We start from the raw sequence: 15,788 nt of genomic DNA on the forward strand, positions 1-15,788 counted from the left end.
GTTTGCCTTTGCTCCGTGACCTTTTGGTCAGCTATGTGGCCTGGTCCAATCTGCACCTTCTCCTTTGTTATCTCTTGCCCAACCCCCACCTCACTTGTTTATAATCTGTGACTTTTCTAATATTTGTCAGTTCCGAAGAAGGGTCACTGACCCGAAACGTTAACTCTGCTTCTCTTTCCACAGATGCTGCCAGACCTGCTGAGTGAATCCAGCATTTCTTGTTTTTGTGTTATAAACAAACACCTACACTTTCAGCCAGCGTGCACATAAGTTATCAAGCGAATAAAGCTGACAAGTTCAAAAAATGCATTTGTTTGCTTTATTGCAAATCGGGCTCTGCTTACCCATATCCAGTGTATGCACTATACACACCATCCTCATGCTGGTTGATTCATCAAATGTTTTAGACCACACTTCCATTGAACTGCACAGCAGTGCAGTTACTATTGTCAATTAAAAATTACAAGGAGCAAAATTAGTGCAAGATAATGTGTTGAATGCTTCAATGCTGTTGATACATTGTTTCTACTTCACAGTCCTGGAAAATCTTACTGTTTGGATTATTGAACTTGATTTGCACTGGCTTTCTACTGATGTGGTGCAGCTCTACAAATAGTATGGGTAAGAACTTTCTGAATTCACTGTTTCTTGCAGTTGATGTGGAAAACAGTCTCGTTCGTGTGTGTGTGTTTTTCACCAATTGGTTAGCCTTCATATGAGTTTCTTATTCAACCACAATAGGTTGACTACATCAGTCTAGCTTGATCAATCAAATGTGCCTGTGCTGTTCCACAAGTGTCATTGGATAGCATTCACCAGAAGATTTTTTTCCTTCCTTTTCTAGCTCAAAGAGGCTAGATGCATTGAAACAATTGAGTGAGAGCAGTGACTCAGAATTGAATATAGATTCATCCAGACCTATATGCTGCAATACCAGTTTTATTTTGGGTCTTTTCTACCATTCTTACTCTCGACCTGTTTGCTCTTGTATTTAAGATCATTTATGATTTAGTCTGAATTCCTTTAGCTTTTGAGAGCTTTCACCAACTTTAGTAAAGTAAGGTTTTGTTAACTAGGGGCAATTTAAGCACAGAAGTAAAGCTGGTTGAAGTATAAGAGTTTATAATACAGACTGAGGAGATGCAAATGTGAGACAACACTATACTCGTGGGGAAGTATAATTACAGTATGGCAGATGTACATAGCATTTTCCATTTATAATACACCTTTTATTTGGGTGCAAACCAATTGCATGGCTTAAAAGATCAAAGAATTTTGAACATAAGTTGTGTGTGTAACTACAATATGTCCACGTTTCCTCAATTTTTTATGTCAGGCCATCAAACCTGCGGGTCAAACAAATCCCAGCCCATAAAACTGGCCACACCCAAACTCGTTTGCAAGTATCCTCCAATTGTGCTTTTTCAGAAATCTGTCAATACTGCTTCCAGGTTTTCAGGAATGGCACGAATCAGTCATTCTTGTCTTTTAATTGCAATTTTTTTGATAGTTTTTTTTTAAATCCTTTTCCTTTGAGACCTGTACTTATTATCTGTTCCTTTGAATGCATTTTATGGCAAAGTACAAGTTACATTAAATAACTGAAAAACTAATCTAATTGCAGGTTCTTAAAAAAAAGCTGCGCGTGGCATGCATAAATGATGGTTAAGTAAGCTAAAGTATATCATTTTAAGGCTCAAGGAAGAAGTGTACTGTTGTGGGTTCAGCATTATTTATTCAGCTTGTTTATTTAAATAGGATTTGACTTTGGTGAATTGATTTTAACCAGGATATTTTACATAGAGAATGTAAATTGCATATATGAAAAGTATTTAGCTTATTTAAGATAACTGTCAGCAGTTAAGTTTGGAATAGTAAAAGGAAATGAGTGTTACAGTATTGTCATTTGCTGGAGATCAAAATGACATTGAAATGCAGTTCTGCATTTCTACATTCAGAATGGTAGTATTGTACAAATATGTAGTATTGCATACTCTTGAGTAGACATTGATAACTAGAGAGCTGGCCTTAAAAGGGTCTTTGTTAATTCAAGAAAGTTGAGCCAGCCTTGGATTTTGTAGCCCCTCATTTAACATTTGAAGAGGTGGGATTATGGAGCAAAAGAAAGATGATCCCAATAGAGGAAACTTGTTGGATTTTCTTTTAACCTATAGTCTAGTAGTGAAGCATGAATTCCATGGTATGTATTTTTCTCTTTTTTCCTTAAATTGTTTCCTTAAAAACAATTACTTAATGTTTTGTTGTCCCCTCTTTTTAAAATTACAAGTGTTAACTACTTTTGGGAGGCATATAAGTGGAAACTGGTGCTTTTGCAGATTTGTTTGAGTCTCATCTGTAGTATTATAAGAGCCTTTCTTTGCTATTATGTGTACTTGACGTTAATTATTTCTGCCTCATGTAACAGTTATTGTATGTGGAACAGGATTGAACAGTCCAAAGGTGAAGATCAGCAAACTTAATATTCATATCTACAATTTATCTGAGATACAGTAGGGTAGTTACTGGATTAGTAATCCAGAGGCCTGGACTAATGATTGAGAGTTCAAATCCCACCATAGCAGTTTGTGTTTGATTTCAGTTAATAAATAAAAAAGGAAATAATCTAGAAGCAGTAAAAGTAATAATGAAGCTATTGGATTGTTATAAAAACCTAACTGTTTCACTATGATTCTTTAGGGAAGGAAACCTGCAGTCCTTATCCAGTCTAACCTTTCACGTGACTTGAATCCCACACCAACTGTCCTCTTAAGTGGCCAACCAAGCCACTCAAGGGCAACTAGAGAGGGGAAATTAATGCCAACCTTGCCAAATGCTAAGAATGAATTTTTGAACACATTTTTGAATGTAACTTTTATAACAGTCATATTAACATTTAGGTGAATACTATTCATGGACAAGAATGATCAACAGCCACAGTACACTCTAGCAGAGTATGGAGTTGAACAGGAAAAGTATCTGGTTATAATATACAGTGATTCCCAGTAATCAATTGTAAAACTCCCAAGTTCTTCATGCTAATGTTAAGTAGCAATGTAGTCCTTCATCTCTTGCATCCCTGTAAACTTTTATCTGACCCTGCTTAAATATTTTTGTATAAATGAAAAGTTTATGCAAGAAAGCCTAACTATTGCTGTAGTAAATTGCTATGATTTCTACTGTTCAAAAACCTTTGACTTTCAACTTGCCCCTCCTGATTTCAGCTGAACTGCTCGATCGGAACTTGCTTCTAAGTTATCTCTTATTCTATGTTTAACTTAATCATTGGCGTTACGGTGCTAGCTAGAGCCCAGGTGAAGGAAATCTATTCCAAAGCAGTCAGCCAGCATCTATTATTGCAGATCAAATTTTACATATATTTTTGGTCATAGATTAGCAATTTTCAAGTTAGTAAACATAAGAGCATAAGAAATCAGAGCAGGAGCAGACCATCTGCCTTTTCCACCATTTAATGCAATCAAGGCTGATCTGCCTCAACTCCACTTTCCCACCTGTTCCCCATATCCCTTGATTCCCTGAGACCAAAAATCTGTCTATCTCTGCCTTAAATATACTAAACAATGGAACATCCACAGCCCTCTGGGGTAGACAATTCCAAAGATACACAACCCTCTGAGTGAAGAAACTTCTCATCATAGTCCTAAATGATCAACCCCTTATCCTGATACTGTTCCCTTGTGTTCTAGATTCCCCAGCCAGGAGAAATAATCCAGGGTAAACACAGTCAAACCCTTTCAGAATCTTGTACATTACAGTGAGATCACCTCATTCTTCTAAACACCAAAGAGTTTAGACCCAATATGGGCGTCGCAGTGGTTAGCACCGCAGCCTCACAGCTCCAGGGACCCGGGTTCGATTCTGGGTACTGCCTGTGCGGAGTTTGCAAGTTCTCCCTGTGTCTGCGTGGGTTTTCGCCGGGTGCTCTGGTTTCCTCCCACATCCAAAGACTTGCAGGTGATGGGTAAATTGGCCATTGTAAATTGCCCCTAGTGTAGGGAGGTGATGGGGAATATGGGATTGCTGTAGGGTTAGTATAAATGGGTGGTTGTTGGTCGGCACAGACTCGGTGGGCCGAAGGACCTGTTTCAGTGCTGTATCTCTAAATAAATAAAAATCCTCAGCTTCTCATCATAGGACAACCCTCTCATCCCAGAAACCAATCTAGTGAACCTTTGCTGTATTGCCTCCAAAGCAAATATATCCTTCCTTAAATATGGTGACCTTATATGGAGTGCTTTTACGTTTGACCAGTAACAGCATTTTCCATCTGTCAACACTATTTTTACCAGTAGAATATTAACTGATTACAAAAAACAGTTGGACTTCCTGCCATCTTCAAACCAGTGTACATTGAAATGAAGTCTTAATGTTTGTTTCTTCTAAATACAAAAAGTACAGTCTGGACATGATTGCTCTCTGTCTATCAGCAGCATGTGGCAGAACTAATAGTCATCTGATCACTGGTATGTCTTTAATTTTGAAGTATTAATCTATAGTTACAATTCACAACATTTCGCTAAGCTATTGCTGTCCTACTCCATTTAGAACAAAGACAAAGGTGACCCAAATTAGGGTATCTGTATATTCTGAATAAGTTGTCTGTTAATTGGAGGTCCAATCATTTTCTTAAAACTAAAGCAACTTAGCAGTTGCAGGTTAAATTCTTGTCGCTTAAACACACTTTCATATTGATGATATTAGGGGGAAGTTCGAGTGGAGATCAACCACCTATGCATGAAATGTCAGCTCTTAAGTGATGTCCAAGGTGTGGATTCACCTCCTTTAAATTGTCGCTTGCCACTGGCAGTGGGCGTATCACCTGCCCGGAACTGGTGCGCATATTATTAGTAGCCTATTAATCAGTCAGTAAAACTATGTGTGTAAAACTATGACAGATAATAAGGCTGATTTGAATTTTTCCTCATTTCCCCTGGGCTGTTAATTAAATTAAAGTGATTTAACCAAACTGGTGTATTTATTTCACCTTTTTAATGCAGTGAATGGGATTTATTTAGAAATCTTGATGGAGAATCAGGCATTTTCCTTAGAAGCTGGAAACAGAAAATTGGCTATTTCCTCTAAAGAAATAGGGGTTCTGGTAAAATAAAACCTTTTTGTGCTATATAACTCCTGTCTGTCTCCTATCATTGCTTATTTAAAAACTTGGTGAAATCACTGGCAATAATCTCATTAGTTTATGGCTGGGGGAGAAGAAATGGTTGTACTGTAAATTGCCCATCATGTCAATACTGCTTTATTATAATTTTAGGAGAGGTTAAATGGTCCAACCTAAAGTTTTTGTCTTACATGATATATTTTAGAATTAAAGAAAGTGATCTTTTACATGTGTGCCATCCTACTAAGCTTAAATGGCTAGTTTCCAATAAACTGTTGCAAAAATATTACCCATATGCAGCCTGAACTGGTACTAGTTCTCCCCACCCCCCAAATATGTGTGGGATATGTCGAACAGTCCTTGTTCCAGTCCTACTCAGGCCCCCTCCCCCAACTCTTTTTCCGGTACATTGACTATCGGTGCCATTTCTTGCTCCTGCCCCGAACTGGAAAACTTTATCAACTTTGCTTTTAATTTCCACCCTTCTCTCTCCTTTTACATGGTCCATCTCCGACACTTCCCTTCCCTTCCTCGACTTCTCTGTCGCCATCTCTGGGGATAGGCTGTCTACTAATATTCATTAAAAGCCCACCGACTCCCACAGCTACCTCTACTATACTACTTCACACCCTGCCTCCTGTAAGGACTCCATTCCATTCTCCCAGTTTCTCCATCTTCGATGCATCTGCTCTGATGATGCAACCTTCCACGACAGTGCTTCTGATATGTCTTCCTTTTTCCTCCACCGAGGACCCCGCTGTGGTTGACAGGGCCCTCAACCATGCCTGGCTCATTTCCCGCACCTCTACCCTCACCCCTTCCCCTCCCTCCCAAAACCGTGACAGGGTTCCCCTTGTGCTCACTTTCCACCCCACCAGCCTCCACATCCAAAGGATCATCCTCTGCCATTTCTACCACGTCCAGCATGATGCCACTACCAAACGCATCTTCCCCTGTCAGCATTCCGAAGGGATCATTCCCTCCGCGACACCCTGGTCCACTTCTCCATTACCCACAGCACCATCCCATGCAATCGCAGGACGTGTAATACCTGCCCATTTACCTCCTCTCCTCACTATCCCAGGCCCCAAACGCTCCTTTCAGGTGAAGCAGCGATTTACTTATACTTTCAATTTAGTATACTGTATTCACTGCACACTATGTGGTTTCCTTTACATTGGGGAGACCAAGCGCAGATTGGGTGATCGCTTTGCGGAACACCTCCGCTCAGTCCGTAAGCATGACCCCGAGCTTTCGGTTGCTTGCCATTTCAACACACACCCCTACTCTCATGCCCACATCTCTGTCCTGGGATTGCTGCAGTGTTCCAGTGAAGATTAGCGCAAGCTTGAGGAACAGCATCTCATTTACTGATTAGGCACACTACAGCCTGCTGGACTGAACATTGAATTCAATAATTTCAGAGCATGATGGGGCCCCCCTTTTTATTTTTATTTTATCATTATTTTATTTTTGTTTGTTTCTACTGTGCCTACCCACTTTTTTTTTCATGTTTGTGCTTTGGGCCAGGGCTGTTCATTTTTCTGTCAATTAACACCCTCTCTGCACCAACGCACTGTCTTTCACTACACCATTAACATACCGTTTGCCTTTGTTCCATGACCTTCTGGTCAGTTATTTTTTGTGACCTGGTCCTATCAACACCTTCGCTTTTGTTATCTCTTGCCCCACCCCCGCTTTACTTGCTTATAACCTTTTACATTTCTAATATTTGCCAGTTCTGATGAAGGTTCATTGACCTGAAATGTTAACTCTGCTTCACTCTCCACAGATACTGCCAGATCTGCTGAGTATTTCCAGCATTTCTTATTTTTACCCCAAATATCCACTACTTCCTCCAGCTGAATTTTGATTTTTCAGTATTGGAACAGGAGCAGTTCAGAGGCTGGGAGCTTTCCCACCAGAAAGAAGAAATTATAAAGGGTGTAGGTCACCCCAGATGTTCCCATCCTTTGCCATATAGTGCATTTCCTAAGCTTTGAATATGCCATCCTACACTCACTCATGCTCTCCCTGCAGCTACACCCATGTTGAAATCATACATTCCTAAGAGAATTTATGGATTCCTTGCCCCCCTCAGTCTTCCTTTCATCTTACAATATTGATCCATCACCTAGGTGTCTCAATTTATTTTTTTTAAATCGCTTTCCTGGAGCCTGCCTTCTCATCTAGAGGATGATGCATGACAGAGTGACCTACACAGAAGAGAGTGAAAATAAAGGATTTGGGGAGGAAAGAGTTAAAGATATTGTCAAACTGTTATAACTAATTATGGAACTTTTGTAAATGAGATTACTTTGTTGAAATATGCATTTTATGAATTGGACTTTGATTTTTTTTAAACCATCTGTGTGTTTTGATTTCTGCCTGTTTGGTTCAGGAAAACAAAATCTGGTCTAATAAACAAGTAGCTGAGTTATTATACCATAAAGATGCATTAAAAATAAGCGTACAAAACTCTAGGGATAAGTACTGAACCCCCAGAGATGTGTCAGGTGTGCTCGTCTTAACGGGATTCCACCTAATCGACCTTGAAAGGTGTTTTTCAACATTTTAAATGGAAGTCACAAAATGAAAAATGTAAAAATGGAGATAAGTACTTAATGTCTGCAGTTTCTCGAGTTGAACTGACCTTTAGCTAGCCATCTGTTGGTGTCCTCTTGAGAGCCCCTACAACAGTGTCTGTCCTATACTGCGCCTTCAATGTTTTTGTCCAATACCTAATATTCAAAGAATTCTATGATATAGAATGTTCAGATTTGTGCACATGTTTGTCCTGATCTTCGAAATATGAATTGATGGAAGATTGTAAGGTATCACCAAATTAATATAATTGGAGCTACTGAAATGCTAATCAGAGCTCTTAGTCATCAGGATTGAGCGCCTGAGTAGGTTACTTCTCAGCTTGTTGGTAGAGGGGTAGTGTAGCTTTGGGGTATAAGGGAGAGAAGGGAATTGAGAGATGGTATATTTTTAAAAATCATTTAGCATAGAGTTTGGTATGCTCTAGGATATTGAGTGAATTGGAATTAATGGCCTATTTTGTTATAGGGAGCGTAGGCTTGGATACATGTTTTTCCATATATGTTCTAATGGAAAGCCGCTAGTTTATTAAGGCAGGATGGCTCTCCTTTTAGAGACACTTCAACTACTTCAGGATCAACAGATGAGCATACTTCAAACAAAAGTAATAAGTTTAATTAGGTAATTAACTAAACACTGTGTGAATGATGATTAGGTGTTCCATGAACAAAACAAATGATTGAATTTGGCATAGCTTCCTACTGTTGCCATACATTGGCTAGTCCTAAGAGGCATCATTCTGTCACCACATATAGAGATTTAGAATAGAGGTCGTCTTCTACTACCGCTACTAGTAATAATGCTAATATCCACTGCTTGTTGTCTAGCATGATTGGGTTGCAGAGAGGCAAACAACTACTGTTGATGCTCTGCCCTTCCAACTGGTAAAGGCACTTTTCAGCAGGGTATTGTGTGTATCTGTGCTGCAGTCAGGGAATGCTGGCGTTACAGTGACAGATTTTATGTGGGGTTGTGCTGTTCACCATGCCTGTTGTGTGGATTTTAGACCTCTATCCACCTCGAGCATACTCAAACCCTCATTTGTCTGATGACTATCCTCATGTAGGGGGAGGGGGTGCGTGTGGCAGGGGGACGCGGTTCTTGTGGGTTGGCGCAGAGTAAGTTAGTTTGGGGGGTCGAGGTGCCTCCAAAGTGACTAGCTCAACGATGGAAGTTCAGGACCAAGTGAGCATGTAGATACTAATTTAATACCTGAAATAAGGGGTTGACAGTGCCTCAAGGGCCTGTTGGTTACTGGCTTGGTAGCCTGGATCATTAATGGAATTTGGAAGACTAGACCTGTTATTTGGGACTGGGAACTTCCCACTGTACTCCAGGTAATCCTATAAACCAGTGCCTGATGGGTAGATACCCCAATCTGGATGAGCAGCGGAAAGTTTCCCAGCACTTGGTACTGGAAAGTTACACCATTTTAGCTGATTAGCTTCCAGCAGTGCCCACAGACACACTTGGTCCGTAAACTATGTCTCTTCCAACCTGCGCAAAACTTTGAGTAAATTGGGGCGGAGGTAACACGCACTCGCCCGAAGTGTTTGATGTCTCTAGCTTGGTTTAGACACTCTTAAGCATTCCTTTTATTTGTTCGTGGGCTGTGAACATTGCTGGCAATGCCAGCATTTGTTGCCCATCCCTAATTGCTCTTGAGATGGTGATGATGAGCCACTGCCTTGAAACACTGCAGTTTATGTGGTATAGGTAAACCCATAGTGCTGTTAGGAAGGAAGTTCCAAGAGAGGAACTTGCAGCAGGTGGTTTTCCCATGCATCTGCTGCCCTTGTTCTTCTAGCTGGTAGAGGTCACGGGTTTGGAAGGTGCTGTCAAAGGAGTCTTGGCGAGTTGTTGCATTGCATCTTGTAGATGGTCCACACTGTTGCCACTTGTGTCAGTGGTGAAGGGAGTGAATGTTTAAGGTGGTGCTGATCAAGCAGACTTCTTTGTCCTGCATGGTGTCGAGCTTCTTGAGTGGTATTGAAGCTGCACTCATCCAGGCAAGTGGAGAATATTCTATCACAATCCTGACTTGTGCCTTGTAGATGGTAGACAGGTTTTGGAACCTACATAGTCAGCAGGTGAATTATTTGCCACAGAATTACCGGCCTCTGACCTGCACTTGTAGCCACATGGTGATGGGTTGCTGCTAGCATTAAATGCCTACTGACGAAGAAAGAAATGCTCGCACTGGAACATTATCCGAATGGAATGAATATGTTGGACTTGCCATCAGCAGAGATGATTGAGCGGGAGCGTGATCCTTGTCCTTGGAATTCTGAAAGACATGGATAATGTAACTCATGTTATTTAACTTCTGCTGTGATTGCAAGACTAGAGACGGTTAGTACCAAATTAACAAGTGTCATTCTACCACCTATGAGGAACCTGATTTTACATAACTGAAAATGACTTTTAAAAAAGAACATTTGTTTAATTGGTGTACAGTAGTCAAAGTTTCTTAAGTTAAGCTAAAAATTATATTCGGGAGATTTAAAAATATGCACGTTGGTGTCCTAGTGCCCAAAAAAAAGCTCTAAGAGCCTCCTGGAAGGCCTGCAAACAAGCGTAATTAGCGGAAATTCACAATGGTGATTAATTTGATGCTGTGGACAGTTTTGTGGGTGCGGCTAGCTTCTCGTGCAGTCTTTTAAACTGGAGCAAAAGATTACAGAAACTATTTAAGCTGGACATAATTTGCGCTTAAAATTCTGCAATCTTTTGCGCTAGTCTGACTATTTCAAGAGAATTTTGCCGATTAAAACCCAACACTATCTAGTGGAAACTACAGGCCCTGGTTATTTTTTCTTCCTCCTCAGTATTACCCAACCCCCAAAATTTATTTATATGGGTATTTTCAAACAAGTCTGTCAAATGTAATTGAGAAAAGTTGAAGTTTAGTACAGATAATTATAGAGCATTATAGTTCTGTCCTCCCCTCATAGAATGTAATTTGTAGAGTGCATGAATCGTGGAAAACTAGTATGCAGGTGCAGCAGGTATTCAGGAAGGCTAATGGAATCTTGGCATTTATTGCTAAAGGAATAGAGTATAAAAGTAGAGAAGTGTTGCTGCAACTGTACAAGGCATTAGTGAGACCCAACCTGGAGTATTGCGTACAGTTTTGGTCCCCTTACTTGAGGAGGGATGTAGTTGCATTGGAGACAGTTCAGCGGAGGTTCACTAGATTGATTCCAGAGATGAGGGGTTTGTCTTATGAAGAGAGATTGAGCAGTTTAGGCCTTTACTCTCTAGAGTTTAGAAGAATTAAAAGAGATCTAATTGAGGTATACAAGATGATTAAGGGGATTGACAAAGACGTAGAGAGGATGTTTCCTCTGGTGGGGCAATCTAGAACAAGAGGTCATAATTTTAGGATAAGGGGTAGCAGATTTAAAACTGATGAGAAATTACTTCTCTCAAAGGGTCATGAATCTGTGGAATTCACTACCCCAGAGTGCGGTGGATGCTGGGACATTGAGTAAATGTAAGGAGGAGATAGACAGATTTTTAATTAGTAAAGGGTTGAAGGGTTATGGAGAACGGGCAGGAAAGTGGAGTTGAGGCCGTGATGAGATCAGTCATGATCGTATTGAATGGCGGAGTAGGCTCGAGGGGCTGAATTGCCTACTCCTGTTCCTAGTTCTTATGTTCTTAAGCTGTATTGAGTAATGTTAGATTAATGTCCTGAGCTCCAGTTTCTTTTGCCTAATTTTCTTTAGGATGAGAGGAATTTTAACCTGCACTAATTCACCTCCCTTGAGGGTTTTATAAAGGAAGGTGATTGTATGACAGTACATATTGTGTTAGCATATTCGAACAAATTTTTTTTTGTATGATACTTCATTTTCTTGTCACTATTAGTCATTCTTGCAGCGAGCTACCATAGTAAAACACTTCCAGAGATGACTGTCAATCTCTCTTTACCATTGCAGCCAATTGAGATTCAGTGCAATGGCTGACTGTCAGACTGATATATTAGTGGCAAGAAGCACCTTGAATTGAGATTGCCTTCTGTATATATAAAATAAAAACAAGAAATGCTGGAAATACTCAGCAGGTCTGGCAGCATCTGTGGAGAGAGAAGCAGAGTTAACATTTCAGGTCAGTGACCCTTCATCAGAACTGGCAAATATTAGAAATGTAATAGGTTTTAAGCAAATAAAGTGGGTTGGGACAAGAGATAACAAAGGGCAAGGTGTTGATAAGACAGAAGGTCACAGAGAATAACTGAGCAGAAGGTCATGGAGCAAAGGCAAACTGTATGTTAATGGTGTGGTGAGAGACAGAGAGTGTTAATTGACAGAAAAATGAACAGGCCTACTACTTCCAGCATTTATTGTTTTTATTTCAGATTTCCAGCATCTGCAGTATTTTGCTTTTATTATATTACTGTATATATAACCTTGTAAACAAATTTAACATCCGTGGTCTAGTTTTATACCCTGTTGCCTAATGCAATGTTAGTGTTGGAAACTAATTGATGACTTTATTTCTTGATGAATTCCAATTTCAAGACTGGATACTGCACTGATATTAACACAATTAGTGGCATTAGCATTAGAACAATAGATGCAGGGAGTTCTTTTTGTTATGTAGCCATTTCAGTGCTATTATATATTAATACACTTATTCTTCCCAGTAATTAACAATTTCAGTTAATAACATTTTTAAATACTTTTTCTTTTTCACAATCATTTGAAGGTTCCCTCTAATAAAAAAAAAAACACTTTACTCACTGGGTTCCTTTTAAAAGGACATATTATCCCATTTGCCAGTGAGCCCTTTACTTTTGGGATTGTGTTTATACTTTCTTTCATGTGTCAGTTTCAGCAAAAATGTACTGCAGTCTCCATTACATTTCAGGGAGCTTTGAGTGTTATCGTGTTATGAGATCACTTGCAACCAATGTGAAATTTTTCTTGATGCTTAAAAAGACTCTAGAATTCGTGCTGCACCAAGTTTTATATTTTTAATGGCTGTTGGCTCTTAATAGGAGTAGACCATTCAGCTCCTGGACCCTATTTCCATTCAGTTAACCCATGGCTGATCTGTACCTGAACTCCATTTACTCACCTTTTTTTTATCAATAGCCCTTGATACACTTAGCAGATTAAAAGAAAAACTATTGTACTCAGACTTGAAAATTTCAATTGACCTAGCATCTACAGCCTTTTTGAAGATTTGGGGTAATGGCCTAGCCATTCTATAGTGATTGGTGCAGCATGAGAGTGATGTACCAGCAACTGGGCACTTGTACAGGTGTGCAGTTCTCAAGTTGTAAATGCAAATCTGATGATGGTGTACTTGTGTGAATCTCATACACTTGCAGCTACTGCAGAACCACATTTGATTGTTCGTCAGTCAATCGGTGAATCTGCCTGAATATTGGAGGGTTGCTGCAAGCAACATCTGCAAAATATTGCTGTGTTGTATAGGTGGACTGACAGATCAGACTGCCTACAACTAACCCCCCAGTTGGTGGACCTAAACCATTGGTTGTTGGATTGGAAGCAGCTTTGTTGCTGTTTCTGAAGACAAGATTGTTGGGTTATTTACCCTACAGGGTTACTGTTGAAAGCACTCGTGGTATTGGAGGCAGCAACCCTACAGTATAATGACATCATAAGATCAAAGGAGAGTTTAAGTGAGCCACCCTCAGCTGCTGGGGGAGGGATATGTAAAATGTTCATGGATAGTCAGTTCAGGAATTTAAAACTGCAAATCCAAACTTTGAACAACCAAGGACCAGCAATGTGTCAAACCATCAACATTGTTCTGAAGTGGTTGTGTACAGAGGAACAATTGGCGTCCAGTTCAGAACTGGAAGCCAGTAACCACAGGCATCAATCCCAAGAGAACTTGGACAAAAGAACAATTATATTCTGGGAATAGTTACCTGCAGCATATGAACCTTTTGACTTCTGGTTTCAATCAGCTATTGACACTTAATAACTCAGGAATGTCACTATGTATAGGGAGATGTTTAAAGGTGACTTGAAACCCAGTCAGACTTTGAGAGTTGAAGCAGTGAGCCAGTGTTCTGGAGGAATATCCACACAACCCTCGAGACAAAATTACATACAAAATTCAACATGTAGCCTGATTTCCTCTAATGATTACCCCTTAAAGGCCAGTTTACTTGCTTGCCTTTGTCAAGCTTGAACGTTCATCTAAATGATCCCATTATTTACCAAAGTAGTTGATTGTTGCAAATCCCTGTCTCTGATGGAGTTGTTTGACCCTGTAATGTCTTTTTTCTTCCCCTACGGTTTGTGAAACATTTTGGCATGTTTAAAGAAGTTTGATTCTGGTGCTCACTATTTTTCTTATTAGTATATTAACATCACAGTTATTTAGTCTAATCAAAAATGTGCCTGTTTGGTACCAGGTGTATCACAAAGCTAAACCACAGACAATATATACTTACAATTCTGGCATAATTTTTTTTAGTTTGAGACGATGGTGGAAATGTCCCGGAATTACGTGTGTCACAGACCAATTTATAAAGCCAATTATTTTTCAAAGAATTTAATGAGTACTAAGACAACATGTCATGCAGTGATGGACTGATTTTTGTCTTGACATGCACAGGGATTGAATGCAACTTTGTACCTACCTAATCCTTGTAAAGATCTTTACTCCCAAAATTACTTTTGTCAAATTCTGTTATCCTACTTGTCTTTTGTCATTCTTTTGTAACTGGTTCTAAGCTGCTGTACTTGAAGCTGACTTGAAGTAACTCCTTTCATGCATGAACCTTTTAAATAATTTGGCATAGTCATAAAATATATTTTCTGTGTTTGATAAGATCCATCTTATGAAGTGATGCAAGGCCCAGTTGAATTACTGTGTACTCTCCATTAACAATAAAAGGCTTCATTGTTTACCCTGGTCGTTCTACACATTAGGTGCTTTGTGCATTAGGACATGGGGAGTGTGGGGTAACCTATGGAAGCTGACTTGTGTGCCAAGCATAAGAATCCACTGAGGAATAAAGGCCCCCTCGACATAAAAAGAAAAAAAAGAAAGAAAAAAAAAAACGGGGTTAGATACAGAGTAAAGCTCCCTCTACACTGTCCCCATCAAACACTCCCAGGACAGGTACAGCACGGGGTTAAAAAAAAAAGCATAAGAATCCAAATCATAATATGCATTTGAGATATAACTGCACAGTTTGCACAGCATCAGCAAAAATGAGCAAATTTTGGTTAGAGTGGAGGAATGAGAAATATTCACTAATTAAAGAGAGCTGTGAACAATATAATGAAAGTGATGACTTTACCACCAGGATTTAGTTACTTTTAATATGGATATATTTGAGAGTTAAATTCTAGTTTGCACAAGATGCTCAGCACTTCTACTGCATGGATCAATGCATCTGGCCAATACACAACTATCGTCTGCAAAGAGACCATCCCTTTTACTTAGATTAAATCAGTGGAAATACATAAATGTGTAATAAATACTCAGTAATGACATTTCTGGTAAATAAATGTTTACAACACTACAGAGGGCAATATTTACCTCTACTGCTCAGAAGAGTGAACTACATATTATCCAGATGTCACAGAAAGCCTTTCAGTGGTTTTATATTTGCTCACTTGACTGACCACTTTGACCAAAGACTATGGGAAGGCACTTCCTCTAAAGTACTCATTTTAAATGCACTTGTCCGTGATTTATTTTGGATAGAAACCAGGAGCAGGTCATTCAACCCCTCAAACCCATTCCGACATTTAATTAGATTATGACTGATCTGTACCTCAGCTCTAATTACCCAGCGATGATCCATGTCCCTTGATAGCCCCACCCAACAAAAATCCTTGATCTCAGTCTTGAAAACAGCATTCACAGCCTTTGTGTGTGAGAGAGAGAGAGAATTACAAAGCTCCACTACTTTTGTGTGGAAAAAGTGCTTCCTGATTTCACTCCTAAATGAACAAAGAACAGTACAGCACAGGAACAGGCCATTCAGCCCTCCAAGCCTGCGCCGATCTTGATGCCTGCCTAAACTAAAACCTTCTGCACTTCTGGGATC

The 15,788-nt window shown here is 39.7% G+C and overlaps 1 protein-coding gene across 6 annotated transcripts in view; it reads left to right on the forward strand.

The window, feature by feature from the left end:
- slc30a6 (solute carrier family 30 member 6) overlaps nt 1-15,788 on the forward strand; it is a 153,560-nt gene that overhangs the window by 32,706 nt on the left and 105,066 nt on the right. For all 6 annotated transcript variants that reach the window (XR_010976275.1, XM_068045317.1, XM_068045318.1 and 3 more), the window contains exon 4: nt 537-621. Coding sequence is in view for 5 of the 6 variants with exons in the window: in XM_068045317.1 (XP_067901418.1) it covers nt 537-621 (85 nt within the window). In the remaining variant the exon portion in view is untranslated. The remainder of the gene's footprint in view (nt 1-536; nt 622-15,788) is intronic.

Source organism: Heterodontus francisci, chromosome 13, assembly GCF_036365525.1.
Source record: "Heterodontus francisci isolate sHetFra1 chromosome 13, sHetFra1.hap1, whole genome shotgun sequence".
NCBI classification, from domain to species: domain Eukaryota; kingdom Metazoa; phylum Chordata; class Chondrichthyes; order Heterodontiformes; family Heterodontidae; genus Heterodontus; species Heterodontus francisci.